Raw genomic sequence first — 23,866 nt, 5'->3', positions numbered from 1 at the left:
CCTCAAGGGCCCTGTCCCGGTCAGTGGGTCAGTGGCCGAGGCTGTCTCAGAGAGGCCCGTGCACACCCCACTTCACGCTTCAGTCAGCAGGCAGCAGCGGTGGAAGCCCTCGCGGCCCCAGCGTCTCGCACTGCCGCCCCCAACACTGCCTAAGCCGGCTCCGACTTGATTTTCTCTCTTTTTTTCTCCTCGGTAAGGGACGACCGGCGCCCCCGCCAAGCGCGGGGCCCGCGGCCCTGACCCGCCGGCCGCCAGGGGGCGGGGTTCGGGCGGGGCGGGGGAGGGGCCGGGCCGGCGGGGGCGGGGCTCGGGGCGGGAAGGGGCGGGGCCGGCGGGCTGATGGCCCGGGTCGTCGCCGCCGCCGCCGCCTCAGCAGCAGGAACCGAAGTCGCCGCCGTCGCCACCGCCCGGGTCGCCGGCCGCCCGCGCGCTGACTCGGCTGGGGCCCGCTGCCATGGAGGACTTCATCGTGATCTCGGACGACAGCGGCTCCGAGAGCTCCGGGGGGGCCCGCTCGGGCCGGCCGCGGAGGCTCCGCCGGGCCCTGTCGCGGCCCCCCAGCGCGCTGCCCCGCCGGACCGTGGTGAGTGAGCGAGCGGCCGGCTGCCGAGCCCCGCCGCCACCAGAGCGCCGCCTCCGCTCTGGCCGCGCGTCTGCGCGACCCTCGGTCCGGCCCGCTGCCGCCCGCCCTCTGGCGCCTCACAGCTGCGGCCGCTTCCCGCCTTGCCGCCTCCCTGGCCTCCCCGCCCGGAGGAGCGCGGCGGGCCCGGGCTGGGCGGCCAGGCCTCCGGGCTCCGCGCTCAAGGCCGAGCACATGGAAGCTCCGGGGGCGGGGGTGCGGGAGCCCACAGCCGGCGGCGGGGTCAGGCGGGGCCGCGGGCAACCCTGGAGCCCGTGGGGGCGGCGGCAGGGCTGGGGGTCGGGGACAGGGGGTCGTGGGGGAGTCGCGGACCTCGAGGCAGCGACGCGGGAGCGTGTAATTGTTCGCCTTGTGGTGGGTGCGCTTGTGTGCAGGGAGGGAACAGGACCCCGGCCCGGAGGGAGGGCAGCAGGGCCTGGGCCAGGTGGTGGCCGCGCTCCAGGGCCTGGCGGCCGAGCGAGGGGCCCGAGTTTGGAGTCGTGCGGGAGGATGATTTATTTCGCTTAGCAAACATTTACCAGGCTCTGAAGGAATAGGGAGGGAAACATCTTGCACTCTTTCTTTCTCCCTTAGGTTCTTTAGTCTTCGTCCTTCTTCCTGAGGTTGTGAATAAAATATCTATGGTTCATGCCTTTCTAGAATCCTCTATGGATATTTATTGAACCCCTACTATGAGCCAGATGTTCTAGGAGTCGGGGGAGGTACAAGGGAGAACACAACATCCCTGGTCCCTGTCATAGAAGGTGATATATTCAACAAGTGGCTGTTGAGTATTCAAGGGGTGGAGGTGAACAGGCTTTCTCCCTGTCAATCTTCCCAGTCCCGCAAGCCACACGCCAGAACTAAAGAATCGTCACCCTCATATTATTTGTATAGATCTGTACTGCACGGTTTAAGGAAAACACCTTTCTTCATGTATGCAAATGTTCCTTCAAGACAAATCTCCTAGCTTCTGCTCCTCCAGTCCCCTTCCCAGCCAGTTTGTAGTCCCTAAGGCTCCACTGTGAGCCCCATCTGTGCCTCAGGTGTAGTGGTAAATGTTAGGTGGTCAATACAGAATGCATGGTATGCAAAACCGATTAACATATAGCGTTACGTTGCCACGGTTCAAGCAAGAGAGATTCTCAGTAAATCTCAGTAAAGAATTTAGATGGGATGAACAGATGGACAGGGTAGAAGTGACCCGACTTGGTAAGTGAATGGATGTACCTAGTGCTGTGGCAGTGCAGGGGACATAATAGAGCCACAATAAATATTTCTTGGATGAAAGAATGGTTGAAGGAATGGGAGAGAGAGAACACTTCAGGTGGATGTTTGATAAGTGAAAGTGAGTGCTGCTAGAGTAGAAGCAGGCCTGGGGTGAAGGGGATGCTACATTCAGTTTGGACCTACTGAATTTAAAGGGCTGATGGGAAATGTATGTGGATGTGGCCAACCCAAAGAAATTGAACTCTGGAGAAAAATCAGGACTGGAGAGATCTGATAATCATCCAGATAGAAAGGAGCGTCGAAGGCCTGTTATTGACTGAGATCATCGAGGAAAAGAGTATAGAGAGGAAAAAGGTAGAAGGAAAAAATACTGCAGAATAACTCACAACTGCCTTTTCTCTTAGTTCCTCCTTGGTTATTGCCCCTTCTTTCAGTCCCACTTTAACTTTATCCTTCCTGCCTGCTTCCTTTCTTCCCAGGTATTGTCCATCTTCCCTCATCCTGGTCCAGCTTCCTTCTTCAGATGCACAGATGTCGTCCTTATCTCAGTCTGTTGTGTCTCTTGTGGCCCTTCACACACAGACAGGTGCACTTGCAAACTGCTCCCCTCCTGTATGGCCACCTAACCAAACATTTTGATCTTGAGCCTTTTGAGTCGAAGAGAAATAAGGGGCAAGTTCCAGAGACTAGTAGCCAATGTAAATCTTGCTTCTCCAGATACTTACTCCAGCTTTCTAAAAACTCCAGGCTTGTTCTTTTATTTTTCTTGCAAGTTAGGTAAAGGTGGTAGGAAAACCACGTAAAAGATCAGAGGCATTAAGAGACTTGAAAGATTATAAAGCCTAAAGTGCCTTTGTCTAGTCTTTCCTGAAGGCCCTGAGATCAGGGAGACCTCTGTTCAAATCAGGACCCCCTACGTGGCCGCTGTGTGAGCTTTAGCAAGTTCTGTCACCTCTCTCAGCTTTTAGAGCACATTGGTAGCTATCTGGTAGGACCAGGTTTTTAATGAGGCAATGCCCAGCATAAATGATAGCTTTTATTACACGTTGTGTTGTTTCTCAGCTGGGCCTGACCTTCTCCAGCTTAGTAGGCAATGAAGTAAAAGAAACCAGTTTTACAATTTTTTTCTGTTTTTTACAAATATTGACTGTAAAGGGGAAAAAGCTTGCTTATTCAGGAAATCAGAAAGCCATCTCCAATACGGTAGTCGACATTTCTGAACTCCTGGTTCTTAACCTGAGCTTTAGTCTTCATTGATTTGGTGAAATATGTTTTTGTTTTTGATAATCTTTATTGCTTTTTCTTTTCCACTTTTAAACCAAAACATGTTCAGATAGTCAATTAATTTTGGTTACACTATTAGAAAAAATTTAGAAATATGTAAAGAAGGAAATTAAAATTACTCTTAATCTCACTGTCCAAAGATAATCAATGTTAACATTTCGATGTATGTCTGTCTAAACTTTTATCTGTAAATGCATGTGTGTGCTCATATATACCCATGTGTCCGCCATACATGTTTTTCCAGAGATGAAGTCCTGCTATATATGTGGTGTTTTTAGCTTGCTTTCTTCTCTTAATGTACTTTTTATCTCTTTCCACACCAATAAATACGTCTTCACCAATATTTTATTGTACAGATTTATAATTATATTTATGATCTACTGGTGGATATCATGCTGACATTTCTAAATTTTCTCTATTATAAACAACGCAGTGAGGAATTTTCTCTTAAATAATCTTTGTACCCTTGTTCCTTTGTTCTAAGTTCCTCTTAGAAGTGAGATTGCTGAGTGGAAAGGTATGCGCCCCTTTAAGGGCTTTTGATATATATTGTCAAATTTCCTACAGAAGTTGTGCATCAATTATATTTTCACCATATCCCTTTCTCCACTACTAGTCACCCCTAAATATTGTCAGTTTATCTAGTAAATATTTATTGAACACTCACTACATGCCAGGCACTCTTGTAGGTGCTGAGAATACAGCTGTGAACAAAACGAAGTCCCTGCGCTCATGGAGATTTCATTTCAGTCCGGGGGAGACACAGTAAACATCACATAAATGTAATGTCAGGTGATAGAATGTTAGATAGAAAAATAAGGCATTTTTGTTCTTTTAATCTTTGCTGATTTGATAGCCAGATTCTGTGAGCTGTCATGTTTGAATTTTTTTCTTTGGTTGTGATTCATTTTTTCAATAAATACTTTTGAACACATGCTCTGCCTCTGAGCACCAGAGGTGAAGGAGATAACAATGGACCTACGCTCTAGTGGAGAAAGACAAGCAATAAACAAATAAGTAAACAGTATAGTAGTAACTTGGGTAGAGTTGGGAACATTAGATTGTGTTTTCAAAGAAGGCCTCTCTGAAGAGTTAATATTTGGTCTGAAAACAAAATGACAGAACAGATTTGTTATGAAAAGATCTAGGGGATTAAGGTAACTGCAGAGGGTACAGCAAAAACAAAGGCTTGAAAGTGAAAATGGGCATGACTTATTAGAGGAATCGAAAGGCAGGTGGGGCTGGAATGTAATGAGTGAAGGCCAGAGTTGGAAGAGATGAGAAGTAGGTGGGCTAGGTTATATATGGCCTCACAGACCACATAAGAAATTTGGATTTTATTCTATGTAGTAAGAAAATGTAGTAAGAAGAGTTTTAAGCAGGGGAATGATATGATCTGATTTACGTTATCAAAAGGTGACTCTAGCTACTGTGAGAAGAAAAGACTATAAGTTAAGGTGACAATATAATTTATCATCCAAATGGGAATCCTTTTGCAAACGAAAGGGGGTGCTAACTGGACAGATTGTCAAGCAACAGGTGAAAAAGGGAACTGTCCCAAACAAACCAGAAATATAGTCACCTTACTGTAGGGGACAAAATTGGAGTCAGGGAGATCAGTCTAGAAGGTCACTGTATTAGTCCAGACCAGAAATAATTGTAGCTTAGATTAGAGTGGTGGTACAGGCTGGGAGACTGGAGGGCTATGGGAAATATTTAGGAAACAAAATCAGCAGGTCCTAATAACTTGGATGTGGATAATGAGGGAAAGGGAGGAATCAAGAATGATGCCCTGGTTTTGGCCTGAGTGACTGGATGCATGTTGATGTCATTCATTGAAATGAAGATGACTTGGGGAAGAGCAGGTTTGGAGGAAAGATTCAAGAGTTGTTTTGAAGGTGTTAAATTTAAGATGCTATGGGATAGCCTACTAGAGCTGCCAGGTATGATGTTTGTAGTGAGTTTCGAGGCCAGGGGAGAAGTCCTGACTGGGGACACAGATTTGGTGTCATTAGCATGTAGGTTGTAGTGAAGTCGTTGACCTGGATGAGATCATCTAACCTGAGCGTCTACAAGAGGGAGAACATCCAGGACCTAGCCCAGGTGAGGGCAAGGGGAGGAGGAGCAGCTAGTAAGGTTGGAGGTCAGAGTGTGCTCAGCATATAGTACAGCTGGACATCTTGTGCATGTTTAGTGGAGATACATTATATATATTGTGTGTGTGTGAATTGCCTGTTCTTGTCCTTTTGGGGTGTTATTTTTCTTAGTAGTTTGTAAATTTTACTTACATATTAAAGACTCTTTCTGGGTCGAATGGGGTCCTCCAAAAAGATATGTTGAAGTCCTAACCGCCACTACAGAATGTGACCTTCTTTGGAAATAGGGTCGTTGCAGAAGTAGTCACTGAAGATGAGGTCACCAGGGGTAGGGTGAGCCCTTAATCTAATATGACTGATGTCCTTATAAGACCACACAAAGACAGAGGAAGAATACCAGCTGACAATGGAAGCAAAGATGGAAGTTAGGCAGCTGCAAATCAAGAAACACCAAGGAGTGCTGGCAACACCAGAAGCTACGAGAAACGCACGGAACGGGTTCTCCCCTAGAGCCTGCAGAGAGCATGGCCCTGCAAAACACCTTGATTTTGGACTTCTAAGCTTCCAGAACCATGAGAGAATAAATTTCTGTTGTTTTAAACCAGCCAGATTGTGGTAATTAGTACTAGGAAACTAATACAGCCTCCTGTGTCCTACATGTTACATTTTTCCCTACTTTTGATTTCTTTTGGTTTTCTTTACAGAAGTTTTAAATTTTTATATAGTCAGATCTGTCACTCTTTTCAATTATGATTTCTGTTTTTGTTGTCATGATTAGAAAGGCTTTCCTCACTCTTAAGATTATAAAAATATTTTTTACGTTTAATTCATTAATCCACCTAGAATTAGTTTCAGAAAAGGGATGAAATGGTAATCTAATATTTTTCTCTCCAGATTGTTAGCTAGTTGTCCCAGCATCATTTATTGAATTATCCATTCTTTTTACCCAGTGGTTTGAAATATTACTTTTATCAAATGGTAAACTTTTATATATTTCTGTGTCTCTGGACTTTCTGATCTGGCCTTGGTACATACTGTTTTAATTGTAAGCAGAGGAAACTCTTCATTGCTCTTCTTTTTTAGAATTTTTCTGGCTTTTTTACATGTTTGTTCTTTCAAAAAACTTTAAAATAATTTTGTCAACTTCCGAATAATTTCTACTTTTAAAATTGGGATTACACTAAATTTATAAGTCTATAATGTGTAGTATTTTACTTAATCAAGCTTTACATTTTTATTTATGCAATTGTGCATCTTTTCTCTGTTTTTTTTCTTTTGTTTTATGTTTAGAAAGATCTTTCCTGCCCTGAGATTATTTTCCTCTTATTTCCTTAGTATTGTTCTTTTGCCATCTCATTCTTAATGCTTAGTTCTTTAATTCATTTGAATTGTCTTATATGGCATGGAGTATGCTTAACATCTACCATGTACTGTATTGTGTTTCTAAGACAGCACCAAACTGAAGACCTGCTGTCCAAGAACAGCTTTTCAGGAAAAAAAAAAACTACCACACAGATTGTATACACTAACTATAAGATGCATCCTGATTGAAGATGTGTGGGGAAAATGTTCTGGATATTAGAATTGATAAGATATGATATTAATCAATTGCCCGGGAATCATATCTTAAATAATTATCTTTTTCTCCACTTATTTGAAATACACTATTTACACCGAATTATTTTATATATTCTTGTATCTGTGTCTGAGTTTTCTACTATGTTTCATTGATTTGTCTGTTCTTAATGCTTGAACCTCACTGTTTTATTTTTGTGGTTTGATAATATTTTTTAGTATCTAGTAGAGCAATTACCGCTCCTTACTTTTTTTCCTCCCAAAATTTCTTGGCTGTTGTGCCCATTTATTCCTCCAAATGAACTTTAGAATCATTTTATCAAGGATTGCGTTAGATCAGAGTTTCTTTGGGCCAGATGATTCTTTGTTGCGGGAAGCTGTCCCGTACACTCTGGGATGTTTAGCAGCATCTTTGGTCTCTACCCACTAGATGCCAGCCAGTAGCAGCCCCCTCCTTGTGACAACCAAAAATGTCTCCAGACATTGGCAGATGTCCTCTGGGGGACAAAATTGCCACCAATTCAGAACAGCTACGTTAGATTTGTTAGTTAATCAAAGGAGAATTAATGTCTCTATAATATTGTCTTCCTAATTAGAAACATAGTAAAACGTTCATTTTATGAGGTTTCCCTCTTGGCAATCAGTAAAACTTTTAAGACTTTTCTTTGTTTGGGTCCTGTGCCTTTCTTATCAAGGAGCTGGTGTTTTGATTTTGAATGACTGTTTGCCGCATAGGGTTGAGCATGTTAGTCATTGTGAGCATCACATGGTTGGAAGAGCTGGCATTCATGCCAGGCACCATGTTATATGCTTTGCATGGATTAACTCCTGTAGTCTTCACTGCAGCCCCATGAGGTAGGTACTGTTATTATCCCTATTTGATAGATGAGGAAACTGAGGTAGGTTCAACCGGGTACTAACTGGTAGCACGGTTTACCAACACTAGTCTTAATGTTAAAATTCCTGGGGTGAACTTGCAAACCTCTCACCAGTTTTCCAAGGGAACATCCTCTAGCGACAGTAGAAATAAATGGTTGAGTAGAAAAAAGGAACTTGCAAAATATAATTCTATTTTTAAAATGTGTTTTTTTATAAGAATAGACCCACTATGTTTTTTTAATCAAAAAATTATTTTTAAAAACCCTATTAGGTACTTAAAAAATATTTTTAGGGGGCAGCCCAGTGGTTAAGTTTACACATTCCACTTCGGGAGCCTGGAGTTCGCAGGTTCAGATCCCAGGCAAAGACCTACACACCGCTCATCAAGCCTTGCTGTGGCAGCATCCCACATACAAAAAATAGAGGAAGACTGGTACAGCTGTTAGCTCAGTGACAATCTTCCTCAAGCAAAAAGAGGAAGATTGGCAACAGATGTTAGCTCAGGGCCGATCTTCCTCACAAAATAAATAAATAAATTTTAAAATCACTTTCTCTTTCTTACCCCCTCCCCCAAAATAGTAATTTCACCACTATATACAGCCATCCCCAGCAACTACTTTAATGCCTCAAACGTAGCAGGTGATCAGTAACTATTTATTTAGGAGAAACAGAATTCTTATTATTGGTTTTCTAAGGAATCCTTTCCTCCTCATAGGTAAGTTATGTTACAGTTATTAAGTCAGAGTACCCTCAGTGATAGGAGAGCTAAGGGATAAATATGGCACCTATAGAAGAGTAGAAGGCAAAATTCACTTACATTTTGAATTTAAAACATCAAATGTCAAATTAATTTGGATCTTAAATCTGAAGTCAGCTTCCATATAAGCCTGGAGATGACTTCCCTCATCTCCCATTAGCAGCTTTATTAAGATATAATTCTATACCATACATAAAATTTACCCATAGATAAAATTCCCTGAGTTGTAGGACCATTACCACTATCTAATTTTTGAACATTTTCTTCACTCCAAAAGGAAACCTTGTACCCCCCGATGGGTTCTCTGTGTTTTTTCTTTAAAATATACAATCCTATCATTTGAAAAATAAAATTTCCCAATTTTAAATTATAAAAATTATTTTAAAATTACAAATAGAGGAAAAAATTCAAAACATTATTAAGAACCCACCCCTGTCCATTCCTACTCTCCAGAGATAACTAATGGTTTTTGTGTTTTGCTCTGAAAGTTTTCTGTGTGTGTATACAAACAAAAGTAAATATCTAGTTTTTTCCCAATGGTGTCATCCTTTTTTTAACCACTTAATATATTTTTGGCATTTAAAAACAAATATTAGTACCTCATTCAGACTGTTCTCCATTTTCCTTACAATGGCATTCCCAGTGCATAACATGGTTCCTGGTACATAGTGAGCATTCCTTCAATAAATATTTTATCAGCTGCATGTTACTGTCATATAAAAAATTATTTATTTAACCAGTTCTTACTGAATTTAATTTTTTTTTTTTTTTTTGTATTTCAGACTATCATGCAATGAACTCTCTTGTATGGTCATAAAAATATGTTTGTAGGACAAGTTCCTTACAGTGGAATTTTGGAGTTAAAGAGTAATATGTATTTATAATTTTAATATATACCACTGTTATGGACATAATGTCATTCTTTGTAGGATCCTAGTGTCTGAACCCCTGAACTGTATTTGCAGATCTCCCACCTTCAGAGATACAATCTGTTTCCTCTTAAAGAAGCTGAAATGCCAGATACTCACATTCCCAGGCTCCCTTGCCCCTAGGGCTTGGACATGAAACCTAGTTTACACCAGTCAGATATACTTATTCCCGACTTTGAATTGGAAGCTGATGACAGGAAGAAGCAGGGCCCAGGTAGACTCCATTTTAGTGAGATGGCAGCAGCAAGGACAATTATATGTAGCAGTGGAAAAGGTTCTAGCATCAGGGTACAGCATTGGCAGTGTAGGCCAAGGAATTTGGGGTGTTTGTACCCAGCGACGGTGATAATGGGATATTCAGTTGTGCAACATGGTTTGGGCACTTGGTTTGGCTGTGTAGACTCCACGCTTGGTTTCAGACTCTCCTGTAGATTCTAGGAGCCAACCATTATCCTTTAATAAGTTCTTTTTGTACTTAAATTAGAGTTGATTTTTTTTTTTTTTTGCTTGCAACTAAGATCACTGGTTGATATATAACCAGCAAATTATTCTTCAGAAAGGTTGTAACATAGATTCTTATATGGACAGTGTATAAGAATACATGTTTTCTACAATGAAATATCACTTCACACCCATCAGAATGGCTATAATTAACAAGACAAGAAATAACGAATGTTGGAGAGGGTGTGGAGAAAAGAGAACACTCACACTCTGCTGGTGGGAATCCAAACTGGTGCAACCACTGTGGAAAACACTATGGAGATTTCGCAAAAAATTAAAAATAGAAATACCATACGATCCTGCTATTCCACTGTTGGATATTTATCCGAAGAACATGAAATGGATAATTCAAAAAGATATATGCACCCCTACATTCATTGCAGTATTATTCACAATAGCTAACACGTGGAAGCTACCCAAGTGTCCATAAAAGGATGGATGGATAAAGAAGATGTGCTATATATGTATATATACAGACACACACAGTGGAATACTACTCAGCCATAAAAAAGACAAAATCGTGACATTTGCAACAACATGGATGAACCTTGAGGGCATTATGCTAAGTGAAATAAGTCAGAGAGAGACAAATGCTGTATGATTTCACTCATATGTGGAAGAAAACACATAGACAGGGACAACAGATTAGTGATTACCAAGGGGGAGGGGAGTCGGGGGAGAGTGAAAGGGATAAAGGGACAAATATGTATACTGATGGATAAAAACTAGACTATTAATGGTGAACATGATGCAGTGTGTATGGAAGCTGAAATATGACAATGTACACCTGAAATTTACACAATGTTATAAGCCAGTGTGACCTCAATAAAATAATTTGAAAAAATAAGAATACCTATTTTCTTAATACTCTTGCCCACCCAGATGTTATCAAACTTCTTAGATTTGTGCTAAATCTGATAGTCTAATTTTCCAACTGTCTTAAGATTTTGCTGAAAGGAAAAATTCTTCTCAAATAGCTTGTTAGCTCATCTAATACTATTGAATGATCTACTCGATTATGTGAAAAACTGCCTGTGTTATAAACTAAGTTTCCAGATAATTTGGGGCCTCCTACTTTCTGCATATTTTAATTACTGTAGCTTTGCAGTTCATCTTGATATTTGGTAGGGCAAAGCCTCCTTACTCATCTTTTGCTTTTTCTTATATATATATTATTCCTGAGCCTTTTCTCTTTCAGATGATCTTTTGAATCATCTTTCAATCATCCATTCCTTTGAAAAATACCATTGGAATTTATTAAATTTATAGATTAATTTGGGGGAGAACCAGTACTTTTTAATCTTAAAATTTTTTTTGTAAAAGTTTTATGAATAGACAATCTGAATAGACCTATATATCTATTAAGGAAGTTGAGTCAATGATTACTAACCTTCCAAATCAGAAAGCACCAGGCCCGGATGGGCTCACTGGTGTATACTACTGAACATTTAAGGAAGCAATTGTACCAATTCTCTACAGAAGATAGAAGCAGAGCCAATACTTCCTAACTCATTCTGTGAGGCCAGCATTACCCTAGTACCCTAAAACCAGACAAAGACATTACAAGAAAAGAAAACTACAGACCAGTATCTCTCATTGAACATAGATGCAAAAATCCTCAACAAAATATTAGCAAATTAAATCTAACAATGTATAAAAAGAATTATATACCACGAGCAAGAGGAATTTATCCTAGGTATGCAGGTCTGGTTCAACACTCACAAATCAGTTAACGTAATCCACAATATCAACAGGCTAGAGAAGAAAAATCACATGATCCGATCAATAGATGCAGAAAAAGCATCTGACAAAATCCAACACCCATTTATGGTAAAAATGCTCAGCAAACTAGGAATAGAGGGGGAACTTCCTCAACTTGATAAATAACATTTGCGAAAAACCTACAGCTAATGTCATACTTAATGGCAAGAAACTTAAAATTTTCCCATAAAGATCAGGAACAAGGCAAGGATGTCCCCTCTCACCACTGCTTTTCAACATTGGACTGGAAGTCCTAGCTAATGCAATAAAACAAAAAGAGGTAAGAGGTATATAAATTGGAAAAGAAGGAATAAAATGGTCTTTGTTTCCAGATGTCATAATTGTCTATGTAGAAAAAAATCCTAAAGAATTGATTTTAAAAACTCCTGGAACTAATGAATGATAATAGCAAGATTGTAGGATGCAAAGTCAATTTACAAAAGTCAGTTGCTTTCCTATATGCCAGCAGTGAATAAGTGGAATTTGAAATTAAGAACACATTACCATTTACATTAGAACCTAAAAAAATGAAATCCTTAGGCATAAATCCACCAAAATATGTACAAGATCTATATGAGGAAAACTACCAAACTGATTAAAGATATGAAAGAAGAACTAAATAGATGGAGAGAGATTCCATGTTCATGGATAGGAAGACTCAATATTGTCCAGATATCAGTTCTTATGAACTTGATCTGTATGTTCAACATAATCCCAATCAAAGTCCTAGCACATTATTTTATGGATATCAGTAAACTGATTAAAATTTATATGGAGAGACAAAAGACTGAAAATAGCCAACTCAGTATTGAAGGAGAAGAACAAAGTCAGAGGACTTACTACAAACTACAGTAATCAAGACAGTGTGCTATTGGTGAAAGAATAAATGAATAAATCAATGGAACAGAATAGAAAGCCCAGAAATAGGCCCACATTAATATAGTCAACTGATCTTTGACAAAGGAGCAAAAGTAATACAATGGAGCAAAGAAAACCTTTTCAACAAATGGCAGTGGAACAACTGGACATTCACATGCAAAGAAATGCATCTAGACACAGAGCTTATAACCTTAACCAAAATTAACTCAAAATGGATCACAGACCTAAATGTAAAAGCAAAACTGTAAAACTCCTAGAACATAACGTAGGAGAAAACCTAGATGACTTGAGGTTTGACAGTGACTTTTTAGATACAACACCAAAGACATGATCCATGAAAGAAATAATTGCTAAGCTGGACTTCACTAAAACTGAAAATTTCTGCTCTGTGAAAGACAATGTCAAGAGAATGGGAAGACAAGCCACAGAGTGGGAGAAAATATTTGCAAAAGACACATCTGGTAAGGGACTGTTATCAAAAATATACAAATAACTCTTAAAACTCAACAATAAGTGACATCAGCAACATGGCAGAGTGAGCAGTTTTCTTTGTCTCTCCCCCTTCGAATCTACAACTAATTGGACATTCATCTGTCAACAAAGGATATCCACACAGCATCTCAGGACGCCTGAGAGACCTGTGCTGCTATACATCGGAAGGTGGATGAACTTCCCCCTGGGAGGAAGTGGAGATAGGTGAAAACTCTCCGACCCCTGACCCTCGGACAGCCTAGTAACTACAAGGGACTTTCTTCCAGTGGACACACTCATAGCATTGCCACGCAGCAAGGGTGGACGTGTGCGTGCATCAGCGGAGTGACGGTGGAAACAGTTGACTACAGCCCTACCTAAGCCCCCATGATTGCCCCTAAGCCCGGTAGGAAAACCCACGGTCCCACAGCAGCCGCAGGGAAAGCCTCTACTTGGCATTAGTGGAGAGTCTCTGCCCAGCATTCAGAATGCTGGGAGGCTCCGGGACAGGAGTATCCCGGGTGGTGCAGCAGCCCACCAGCCGCCTCTGACTCTCAGACTCCTGCTGTGGCCCAGAGGGGGCAAGGGACACCCAGTGAGCCCGTGTGAGTGAGCAGTGACAGGTTGGAGTCCCAGCAAGCCTGCTCCATGGGCCAGGGGGAAAATCCATGGTCCCACAGCAACCACAGCAAGAGCCTCTGCGCAGCGTTAGTGGAGAGGCGCTGCCCAGCAATCGCAAGGCTAGAAAGCCCTGAGGCAGAAGTAGCACAGCTGGGTGAGCTAACCACAGACTGCAGTAGATACCCATAGCTCTGCTGCGACCCATAGTGGACAAGTGAGATCTTGCAGGCCCTGATGGTGACAGAGCTGCGAATCTAGGTTAACCTGCTCCCGGCCACGGTGAAAGCCCATAACACTGCTGCGAACCCTCAGGAGGGAGCGTGTCTAGGTGGTCTGTGACAGTAGGCACCAGCAACCTGAGGCCCCCTTGCAATTGTCCCCACAGCTGACGAGAGACCCCCACAGGCCCACTCTGACCACAAGGAGGGGCCCAGGTCTGGTTAGCAACAGCTGACAGGGATCCTGGTCAGTGCAGATGAAACAGCTGCTCCTCCTCCCCACTCTGGTAGAAGCAAGTGGAAGCAGTAACTAAACTGTATCTCTATGCAGAGGCACAAATCCACGCCATCAAGCAGTATGAAAAAATATATTAAATCTCCAGAACAGAGGGAAAATGGCAAGTACCCAGAAAACAATCCCAAAAACACTGAAATTTATAACCTAAATGACAATGAATTGAAAATAGCCATCATTAAAAAACTCAATGAGTTAAAGGAGAATATAGATAGACAACTCAGCGAGTTCAGGAGCTATGTCACAGAAGAGCTTAATACTATAAAGAAGAACCAATCAGAAATATTGGAGATGAAGAACACAATGGAGGAGATTAAGAAAAATCTGGGCTCTCTGAACAGTAGGATCGATAATATGGGAGACAGAAATAGCAATTTAGAGGATAGGAATATAGAAATGCTGCAGATAGAGGAGGAGAGAGAACTAAGACTAAAAAGAAATGAAGAAACTCTCCGAGAATTATCTGACTCAATTAGGAAATGCAACATAAGGATTATAGGTATCCCAGAGGGAGAAGAGAAGGAGAAGGGGGCAGAAAGCCTGTTCAAAGAAATAATGGCTGAGAACTTTCCAAACCTGGGGAGAGAGCTGGAACTCCATGTGACAGAAGCCAATAGATCTCCAAACTTTATCAATATAAAAAGACCAACCCCAAGGCACATAGTGAAGCTTGCAAAAGTCAATGACAAAGAGAAAATACTAAGGGCAGCAAGGCAGATGAAAATAACCTACAAAGGAACCCCCATAAGGCTGTCAGCAGATTTCTCAGCAGATACCTTACAGGCTAGAAGAGAGTGGAATGATATATCCAAAACTCTGAAGGACAAAAACTTGCAGCCAAGAATACTCTATCCAGCAAAAATATCTTTCAAATATGATGGAGAAATAAAAACTTTCCCAGATAAACAAGTTAAGGGAGTTCATTGCCACAAGACCTCCCCTACAAGAAATGCTCAGGAAGACCCTCATACCTGAAAAATCAAAAAAAGGAAAGGGGTTAGAAAACCCAGAGCAAAGGAGATAAGTAGAAAGACAAAATCAGAAAGTTGCAGCTCTCCATCAGAACAGGTTAGCAAAAGTTAAGTATAACATTAAAGATAAAAGGAAGGGAAACACCAAGAATAAATATAATCTTGTCATTTTAACCACAAACTCACAACACAAGAAGGAAGGAAAAACAAATCTGACAATAACAACCTAGAAGGGAAAGAGGAATGGGATGGAACATCTTAATCTAAGGAAATGAACTATCTCATCTATGAGATGTTTTATACAAACTGCTTGGTAACCACTAAACAAAAAACAAGAATAAAGACACAAATTACAAATAAGAAGAAAGCCAATATAGAAATCTGCATAGCTGAATTAGTAGTCCAAAAATCATGGGACGAGAAACAAAGGAAATGCAAGAGAACTGGAAAACAAGTGATAAAATGGCAGCGTTAGGCCCCCACATTTCGATAATCACTCTAAATGTAAATGGATTGAATTCTCCAATCAAAACATACAGAGTGGCAGGATGGATTAAAGAACAAGACCCAACAATATGCTGCCTCCAGGAAACACACCTCAGCCCCAAAGATGAACACAAACTCAGAGTGAAGGGATGGAAGACGATACTCCAGGCTAATAATGAACATAAGAAAGCAGGTGTCGCCATACTTATATCAGACAAAGTAGACTTCAAAGCAAAACAGATAAAGAAAGACAAAGAAGGGCAGTTTATAATGATAAAAGGGACACTCCACCAAGATGACATAACACTTACAAATATATATGCACCCAACACAGGAGCACCAAAATTTGTAAAGCAACTATTGACAAAACTAAAAGGAGACATCAACAACAATACAATAATAGTTGGGGACCTCAACATCCCATTAACACCAATGGGTAGATCATCCAGACAGAAAGTCAACAAGGAAATTATAGAATTAAGTGAAAAGTTAGACCAGATGGACCTAATAGATATATATAGAACCCTCCATCCAAAAACAGCAGGTTACACATTCTTCTCAATTGCGCATGGAACATTCTCAAGGATAGACCATATCTTGGGAAAGAAAGCAAGCCTCAACAAATTCAAGAGAGTTGAAATAATATCAAGCATCTTTTCTGATCATAGTGCTATGAAACTAGAAATCAACTACGAGAATAAAGCTGGGAAAGGGGCAAAAATGTGGAGACTAAACATGCTACTGAACAAACAATGGATCATTGAAGAAATTAAAGAAGAAATCAAATATCTGGAGACAAATGGAAATGAAAACACACCATACCAACTCACTTGGGACACAACAAAAGCAGTCCTAAGAGGGAAATTCATTGCAATACAGGCTCACCTCAATAAACAGGAAAAATCTCAGATAAGCAGTCTCAAACGACACCTAAGAGAATTAGAAAAAGAACAAAGCCCAAAGTCAGTAGAAGGAGGGAAATAATAAAAATTAGAGCAGAAATAAACAATATTGAAACAAAAAAGACAGTAGAAAGGGGGCTGGCCCCATGGCCGAGTGGTTAAGTTTGCGCACTCCGCTGCAGGCGGCCCAGTGTTTCGTTGGTTCAAATCCTGGGCGCGGACATGGCACTGCTCATCAAACCACGCTGAGGCAGCATCCCACATGCCACAACTAGGACCCACAACAAAGAATATACAACTATGTACCGGAGGGCTTTGGGGAGAAAAAGGAAAAAATAAAATCTTTGAAAAAAAACAAAAAACAGTAGAAAGGATCAATGAAACAAAGAGTTGGTTCTTCAAAAAAATAAACAAAATTGACAAACCCTTAGCCAGACGCTCTAAGAAAAACAGAGAAGACTCAAATAAATAAAATTAGAAATGAGAGAGGAGAAATCACAACGGATACCACAGAAATACAAAGGATCATAAGAGAATACTATGAAAAACTATATGCCAACAAATTGGACAACCTAGAAGAAATGGATAAATTCTTAAACTCTTACAAAATCCCAAAACTGAAGCAGGAAGAAATAGAGAATCTGAATAGACCAATCACAAGTAAAGAAATCAAAACGGTAATCAAAAACCTCCCCCAAAATAAAAGTCCAGGACCAGACAGCTTCTCTGGAGAATTCTACCAAACATTCAAAGAAGATTTAATACCTATGCTTCTCAAACTATTCCAGAAAATTGAGGAAGATGGAGCACTCCCTAACACATTCTATGAAGCCAACATCACCCTGATCCCAAAACCTGACAAGGACAACACAAAGAAGGAAAACTACAGGCCAATATCACTGATGAACATAGATGCAAAAATCCTCAACAAAAATTTGGCAAACCAAATATAGCAATACATTAAAAAGATTATACACCATGATCAAGTGGGAGTTATACCAGAGACACAGGGATGGTTCAACATCCACAAGTCAGTCACCGTGATACGCTACATTAACAAAATGAGAAACCAAAACCACATGATCATCTCAATAGATGCAGAGAAAGCATTCGACAAGATCCAACATCGATTTATGATAAAAACTCTCAATAAAATGGGTATAGAAGGAAAGTACCTCAACATGATAAAGGGCATATATGACAAACCCACAGCCAACATCACACTCAATGGGCAAAAACTGAAAGCCATCCCTCTGAGAATAGGAACAAAGCAAGGGTGTCCACTCCCACCACTCTTATTCAACATAGTACTGGAGGTTTTGGCCAGAGCAATTCGGCAGGAAAAAGAAATAAAAGGAATCCAAATAGGCAGTGAAGAAGTAAAACTCTCGCTGTTTGCAGACGACATGATCTTATATATAGAAAACCCCAAAGAATCCATAGGAAAACTGTTAGAAATAATCAACAGCTACAGCAAAGTTGCAGGGTATAAAATCAACATACATAAATCAGTAGCATTTCTATACTCTAACAACAAACTAACACAAAAAGAACTCAAGAACTCAATCCCATTCACAATCACAGCAAAAAGAATAAAATAGCTGGGAGTAAATTTAACCAAGGAGGTGAAAGACCTATACAACGAAAACTACAAGACTTTCCTGAAAGAAATTGATGACAACATAAAGAGATGGAAAGACATTCCATGTACATGGATTGGAAGAATAAACATGGTTAAAATGTCCATACTACCTAGAGGAATCTACAGATTCAATGCTATCCCAATCAGAATCCCAATGACATTCTTTACAAAATAGAACAAAGAATCCTAAAATTCATATGGGGCAACAAAAGACCCCAAATCGCTAAAGCAATCCTGAGAAAAAAGAACAAAGCTGGACGCATCATAATCCCTGACTTCAAGGCATACTACGAAGCTACAGTGATCAAAACAGCGTGGAACTGGTACAAAAACAGGTGCACAGATCAATGGAACAGAATTGAAAGCCCAGAAATAAAACCACACATCTATGGACAGCTAATCTTCGACTAAGGAGCTGAGGGCCTACAATGGAGAAAAGAAAGTCTCTTCAACAAATGGTGCTGGGAAAACTGGACAGCCACATGTAAAAGAATGAAAATTGACCATTCTTTTTCACCATTCACCAAAATAAACTCAAAGTGGGTCAAAGACCTAAAGATTAGACCTGAAACAATAAGTCTTCTCGAAGAGAATATAGGCAGTATACTCTTTGACATCAATATCAAAAGGATCTTTTTGGACACCGTAACTCCTCAGACGAGGGAAACAATAGAAAGAGTAAACAAATGGGACTTCATCAGACTAAAGAGCTTCTTCAAGGCAAGGGAAAACAGGATTGAAACAAAAAAACAACTCGCTAGTTGGGAAAAAAATATTTACAAGTTATTTATCTGACAAAGGGTTAATCTCCATAATATATAAAGAACTCACACAGCACAAGAACAAAAAATCAAACAACCCTATCAAAAAATGGGCAGAGGACATAAACAGACATTTCTCCAAAGAAGATATATGGATGGCCAATAGACACATGAAAAGATGCTCATCATCACTAATCATCAGGGAAATGCAAATCAAAACTACGCTAAGATATTACCTTACACCTGTTAGAATGGCAAAGATATCCAAAACCAAGAGTGACAAATGTTGGAGAGGCTGTGGAGAAAAGGGAACCCTCATACACTGCTGGTGGGAATGCAAACTGGTGCAGCCACTATGGAAAACAGTATGGAGATTCCTCAGAAAATTAAAAATAGAACTACCATATGACCCAGCTATTCCACTACTGGGTCTCTATCCAAAGAGCTTGAAATCAGCAATTCCAAAAGTCCCATGCACCCCTATGTTCATCGCAGCATTATGTACAATAGCCAAGATGTGGAAGCAACCTAAGTGCCCATCAACTGATGATTGGATAAAGAAGATATGGTATATATATACAATGGAATACTACTCAGCCATAAAAAGGGATAAAATCGTCCCATTCACAACAACATGGATGGACCTTGAGGGTATTATGTTAAGTGAAATAAGCCAGATAGAGAAAGATGAACTCTGTATGATTCCACTCATAGGTGGAAGTAAAACATATAGACAAAGAGAACTGATTGGTGGTTACCACCAGAAAGGGGGAGAGGGGGTGGGGGAAGGGCACAAAGGGTGAAGTGGTGCACCTACAACATGACTAACAATAATGTACAACTGAAATTTCACAACATTGTAAACTATCATAATCTCAATAAAAAGTAAAAAAAAAAAAAACTCGACGATAAGAAAATAAACCACCCAACTTAAAAATAGGCTAAAAAACCTAAACAGACACCTCACCAAAGAAGGTATACAAATGGCAAGCAAGCACACGAAAAGATGTTCAACATCATGTGTCATTAGGGAATTGCAAGTTAAAACAAGATACTACTACATTTGGATTTCAGAATGGCCAGAATCCAAAACACTGACACCACCAAATGCTGGCAAGGATGTGGAGCAACAGGAACTCTCGTTCATTGCTGGTGGGAATGCAAAATGGTACAGCCACTTTGGAAGACAGTTTGGCAGTTTGTTCTCACAAAACTAGACATAACTCTTACCATGTGATCCAGCAGTTGTGCTCCTTGGTGTTTACCCAAATGAATCGAAAACTTATGTCCACACAAAAATCTACATACAGATGTTTATAGCGATTTTATTCATAATTGCTAGAACTTGGAAGCAACTCAGATGTCCTTCAGTAAGTGAATGAATAAGTAAACTGTGGGGCATCCAGATGCTGGAATATTTTTCAGCACTAAAAAGAAATGAGCTCTCAAGCCATGAAAAGACATTGAGGAAACTTAAATGCATATTACTAAATGAAAGAAGCCAATCTAAAAAGACCACATGCTGTAGGATTCCAGCTATATGACATTCTGGAAAAGTCAAAACTCTGGAGATGGTGAAAAGATCAGTGGTTGCTATGGGTTAGTGGGGAGAGACAGCTGAATAGGCAAAGCACAGAGGATTTTTCAGGTGGTGAAACTATTTTGTATGATACCATAATGGTGGATACATGTCACTCATTTGTCAAAACTGAAAGAGTGTGCAACACGAAGAATGAACCCTAGTGTAAACTATGGACTTTGGGTGATGATAATGTGTCAATGTAGGTTCATAATTGTAACAAATGTACCACAGTGGTGCTGGATCCTGATAGTGGGGGAGGTTGTGTATGTGAGGAGGAGGATGTATGAGAACGCTCTGTAGTTTCTGCTCAATTTTGCTATGAACCTAAAACTTCTCTCAAAAATAAAGTTTACTAATTTAAAAAAAGAGTTCTATGTATCAGTTCAAAAAATTCAAAATGTTACACAGTAAAAATTACGGTAATGTTAGTCTTCAGTTCATTATTTTCCAAGGTTTTTCTGGCCTTTGTTACATGCTTCTTTTACGTTATTTGTTTATTTTTAATTTTAGTTTTATTGGGATATAATTGACAAATAAAATGTAAGACATCTGGAGATTTGATATGCGTATACATTGTGAAAAGATTCCTCACATCTTAACAAACTTTTTATTTTTTTAATCAGTTTCACATATTACAAATGAGCTTGTGTCATTTTGTCACATTTTCTAAAAATACTCAGCATTCTAAATGAAGAGATTAATGTAGGAAGATTTAGCTATCCCACAATACTGCGTCTTTTGACCTAGTAACGGAAGACTACTACTTTCATGTTTTTAGACATTTAAACTTAATGGGCTTTTAAAGTTTTCTTTTTATAGGTCTTGAAATTTCCCAGTAAGTTTACTCCAGCGACTTTTTAACTTTCTTTTATTAAAATATGTTTATTGAGAGCCGTATGACACACAAACACACACAGAAAAAAAAATGTATAAGGCAAACATAGTAAAACGAGTTAAGTTAAAGCCCATATAACCATATTGCCTGTACTCTGATGAACATCCTAGATATGTTTCTTGGTTCAAGGTATATTTCACTTCCATGCTCTGCTACCCTCTCTCCTTCCAACTACTTCCTGATTTTCATGACACTCACTTGCTTTTCTCAACAGTTTTATTACCTGTATGTGTGTATCTAAATAATATAGTTTACTTTTGCCTATTTTTGAACTTTATGTGAATGGAATCTAAAAGAAAACACTTTTTCTCTGTTCACATCACTTCTCACGCCAAATGTGTGGGGATGTTTTCCCACACACTGGCTAATTCTCCCAACTCTCTGGACACCAGTTGGGTGTCTTGCAGTTTAATTTAATTCTGACACTACCTGGAGTTAACGCAGACCCCACAGGTTAAGGGCTCAGTCCCACAAGACTGCCTCCCACTACAGATGACAGTCGCAAACAGTGGGTCCTCAAGTTACCCACACTTCTGTCCAGGTTGGCTACAAATCGGTTTCCACAACCCCCTCCTAAGGTTTAATAATTTGCTATAATGGCTCACAGAACTCAGGGAAACACTTTACTTACTGTTACCAGTTTATTGTAAAGAATGCAAATGAACAGCCAGATGAAGAGGTATATAGGGCAAGGTCCCAAGTGCAGGAGCTTCTCTTCCCCATGGAGTTTGGGGTACACCACCCTGCTGGCACGTGGATGCATTCACCAACCCAGAAGCTCTCCAAACCCCATTGTTTAGGATTTTTATGGAGGCTCCATAACGTGGGCATGATTGATTAAATCATTAGCCATTGGTGATTAACTCAATCTCCAACTCCTCTGTCCTCCCCAGAGATTGAGGGAGTGGGGTGGAAAATTCTAACCCTCTCATTACGTAGTTGGTTCCTCTGGCATCTAGCCCCAATCCTGAAGCTATCTAAGGACTTTCAGCCATCTGTCCTGTCATTAACAAACTCATGTTTGGTTGAAGGGGGCTTATTATGAATAACAAAAGATCCTCCTCTTATCTTTCTTACTCGGGAAATTACAAGGGTTTTAGGAGCTCTGTGCCAGGAACCAGGGACAACGACCAAATATGTATTCCTTATTATATCATAATACCACAGAATGATATTGTATGTTATCTCTTTTTCTTTTTCCCCTGACTTTTATAAAATTAATCAGTTTTATTGCTTGTGCCTTTAATTAGTCATTTTCCTCTCTATATAGTACTCCCAAATCAGTCCCTGCCAACAACCTTATAGTTTATGGCGTGTCTTACCTCTTTATGGTGTTTTTGATAAACAAAACATTCTAATTTTCGTGTAGTCAGATATTCTTTTATGGTTTGTACTTTGTATCTTATTTAAGAAATTCTTCCTTATACAGAAATAAAGATATTCTCTTATATTTTTTTCTAAAGGGTTTTTTGTTGGGTTTTCATCTTTAAGTCTTGAATACAGCTGAAGCTGATTTATGATATTTTTTTAAGATTTATTTTTTCCTTTTTCTCCCCAAAGCCCCCCGGTACATAGTTGTGTATTCTTCGTTGTGGGTTCTTCTAGTTGTGGCATGTGGGACGCTGCCTCAGTGTGGTCTGATGAGCAGTGCCATGTCCGCGCCCAGGATTCGAGCTGATGAAACACTGGGCCACCTGCAGCAGAGCGCGTGAACTTAACCACTCGGCCACGGGGCCAGCCCCTCAAGCTTTATTTTTATTCACACTACACATCCATTGCAGGTTGAGCGTGGAAAGAGGGGTGTCTGCACATTGTAGTCAGGTGAGGACACAGGCTGATGGAGCTGCCACTGCCTTGAACATGGTCTTGAGACATATCAGAGGGAAAAGAGGGCTTTGGAGTATCGGCATCCAGAAATTAAAGGGTCCAGCCCAGAATACTGCTTGTTAACTTTCACTCAGTTGGGCAGAATTAGTCACATGACCCTAGCTAATCATGGGATTTCAGGAAGTACACTTCTACCATATACCATGAAGGGGAGAACTGGAAATATTTGGCAAACCACAAAAATAACCAGCACATGTAGTGTGTGTGTGTGTGTATATTTATATACACACCTATGTAGTATGTTTATATATTCATATATTTATGTATATATACACACAACACACACATATTTATATTTGTATACACACACACATATATGTAATGCTATTCATGTTGTTGCTATATGGATTGCCTAGAATCATTACCTAAGGCTAATGATCCATATAGAATACAATGTGAATGATTTCCCCTGGAGTTGTGTAATGTGGGAATTAGGCAACATGGTAGTAGTACTGTTGTTGAAGTATTAAAAAAATTGATTTTTATATTTAACAATCATGCTCTTATTCTAATATTTATTTGTAGATTCTTTTGAGATTACCATGTAAATAGTTATTTTATATATGAGAAAGTTTTATTTTTTTCTGATCTTTATACTTTTTGTATCTTTTTCTGATTTTCTTGC

General features: G+C 40.1%; 1 protein-coding gene across 4 annotated transcripts in view; it reads left to right on the top strand.

Moving 5' to 3' along the window:
- Window positions 1-311: 311 nt before the first annotated feature.
- SIMC1 (SUMO interacting motifs containing 1) overlaps window positions 312-23,866 on the top strand; it is a 97,619-nt gene continuing 74,064 nt past the window's right edge. For 3 of the 4 annotated variants that reach the window (XR_006532579.2, XM_044777639.2, XM_044777640.2), the window contains exon 1: window positions 322-583. Coding sequence is in view for 3 of the 4 variants with exons in the window: in XM_044777639.2 (XP_044633574.2) it covers window positions 455-583 (129 nt within the window). In the remaining variant the exon portion in view is untranslated. Of the gene's footprint in view, window positions 584-23,866 lie in introns of all 4 variants that reach the window. The other variant, XM_044777638.2, reaches the window with a different exon arrangement.

Source organism: Equus asinus, chromosome 9 (genome assembly GCF_041296235.1).
Source record: "Equus asinus isolate D_3611 breed Donkey chromosome 9, EquAss-T2T_v2, whole genome shotgun sequence".
Lineage (NCBI taxonomy): Eukaryota > Metazoa > Chordata > Mammalia > Perissodactyla > Equidae > Equus > Equus asinus.
This window is presented reverse-complemented; position numbering and strand designations above follow the sequence as displayed.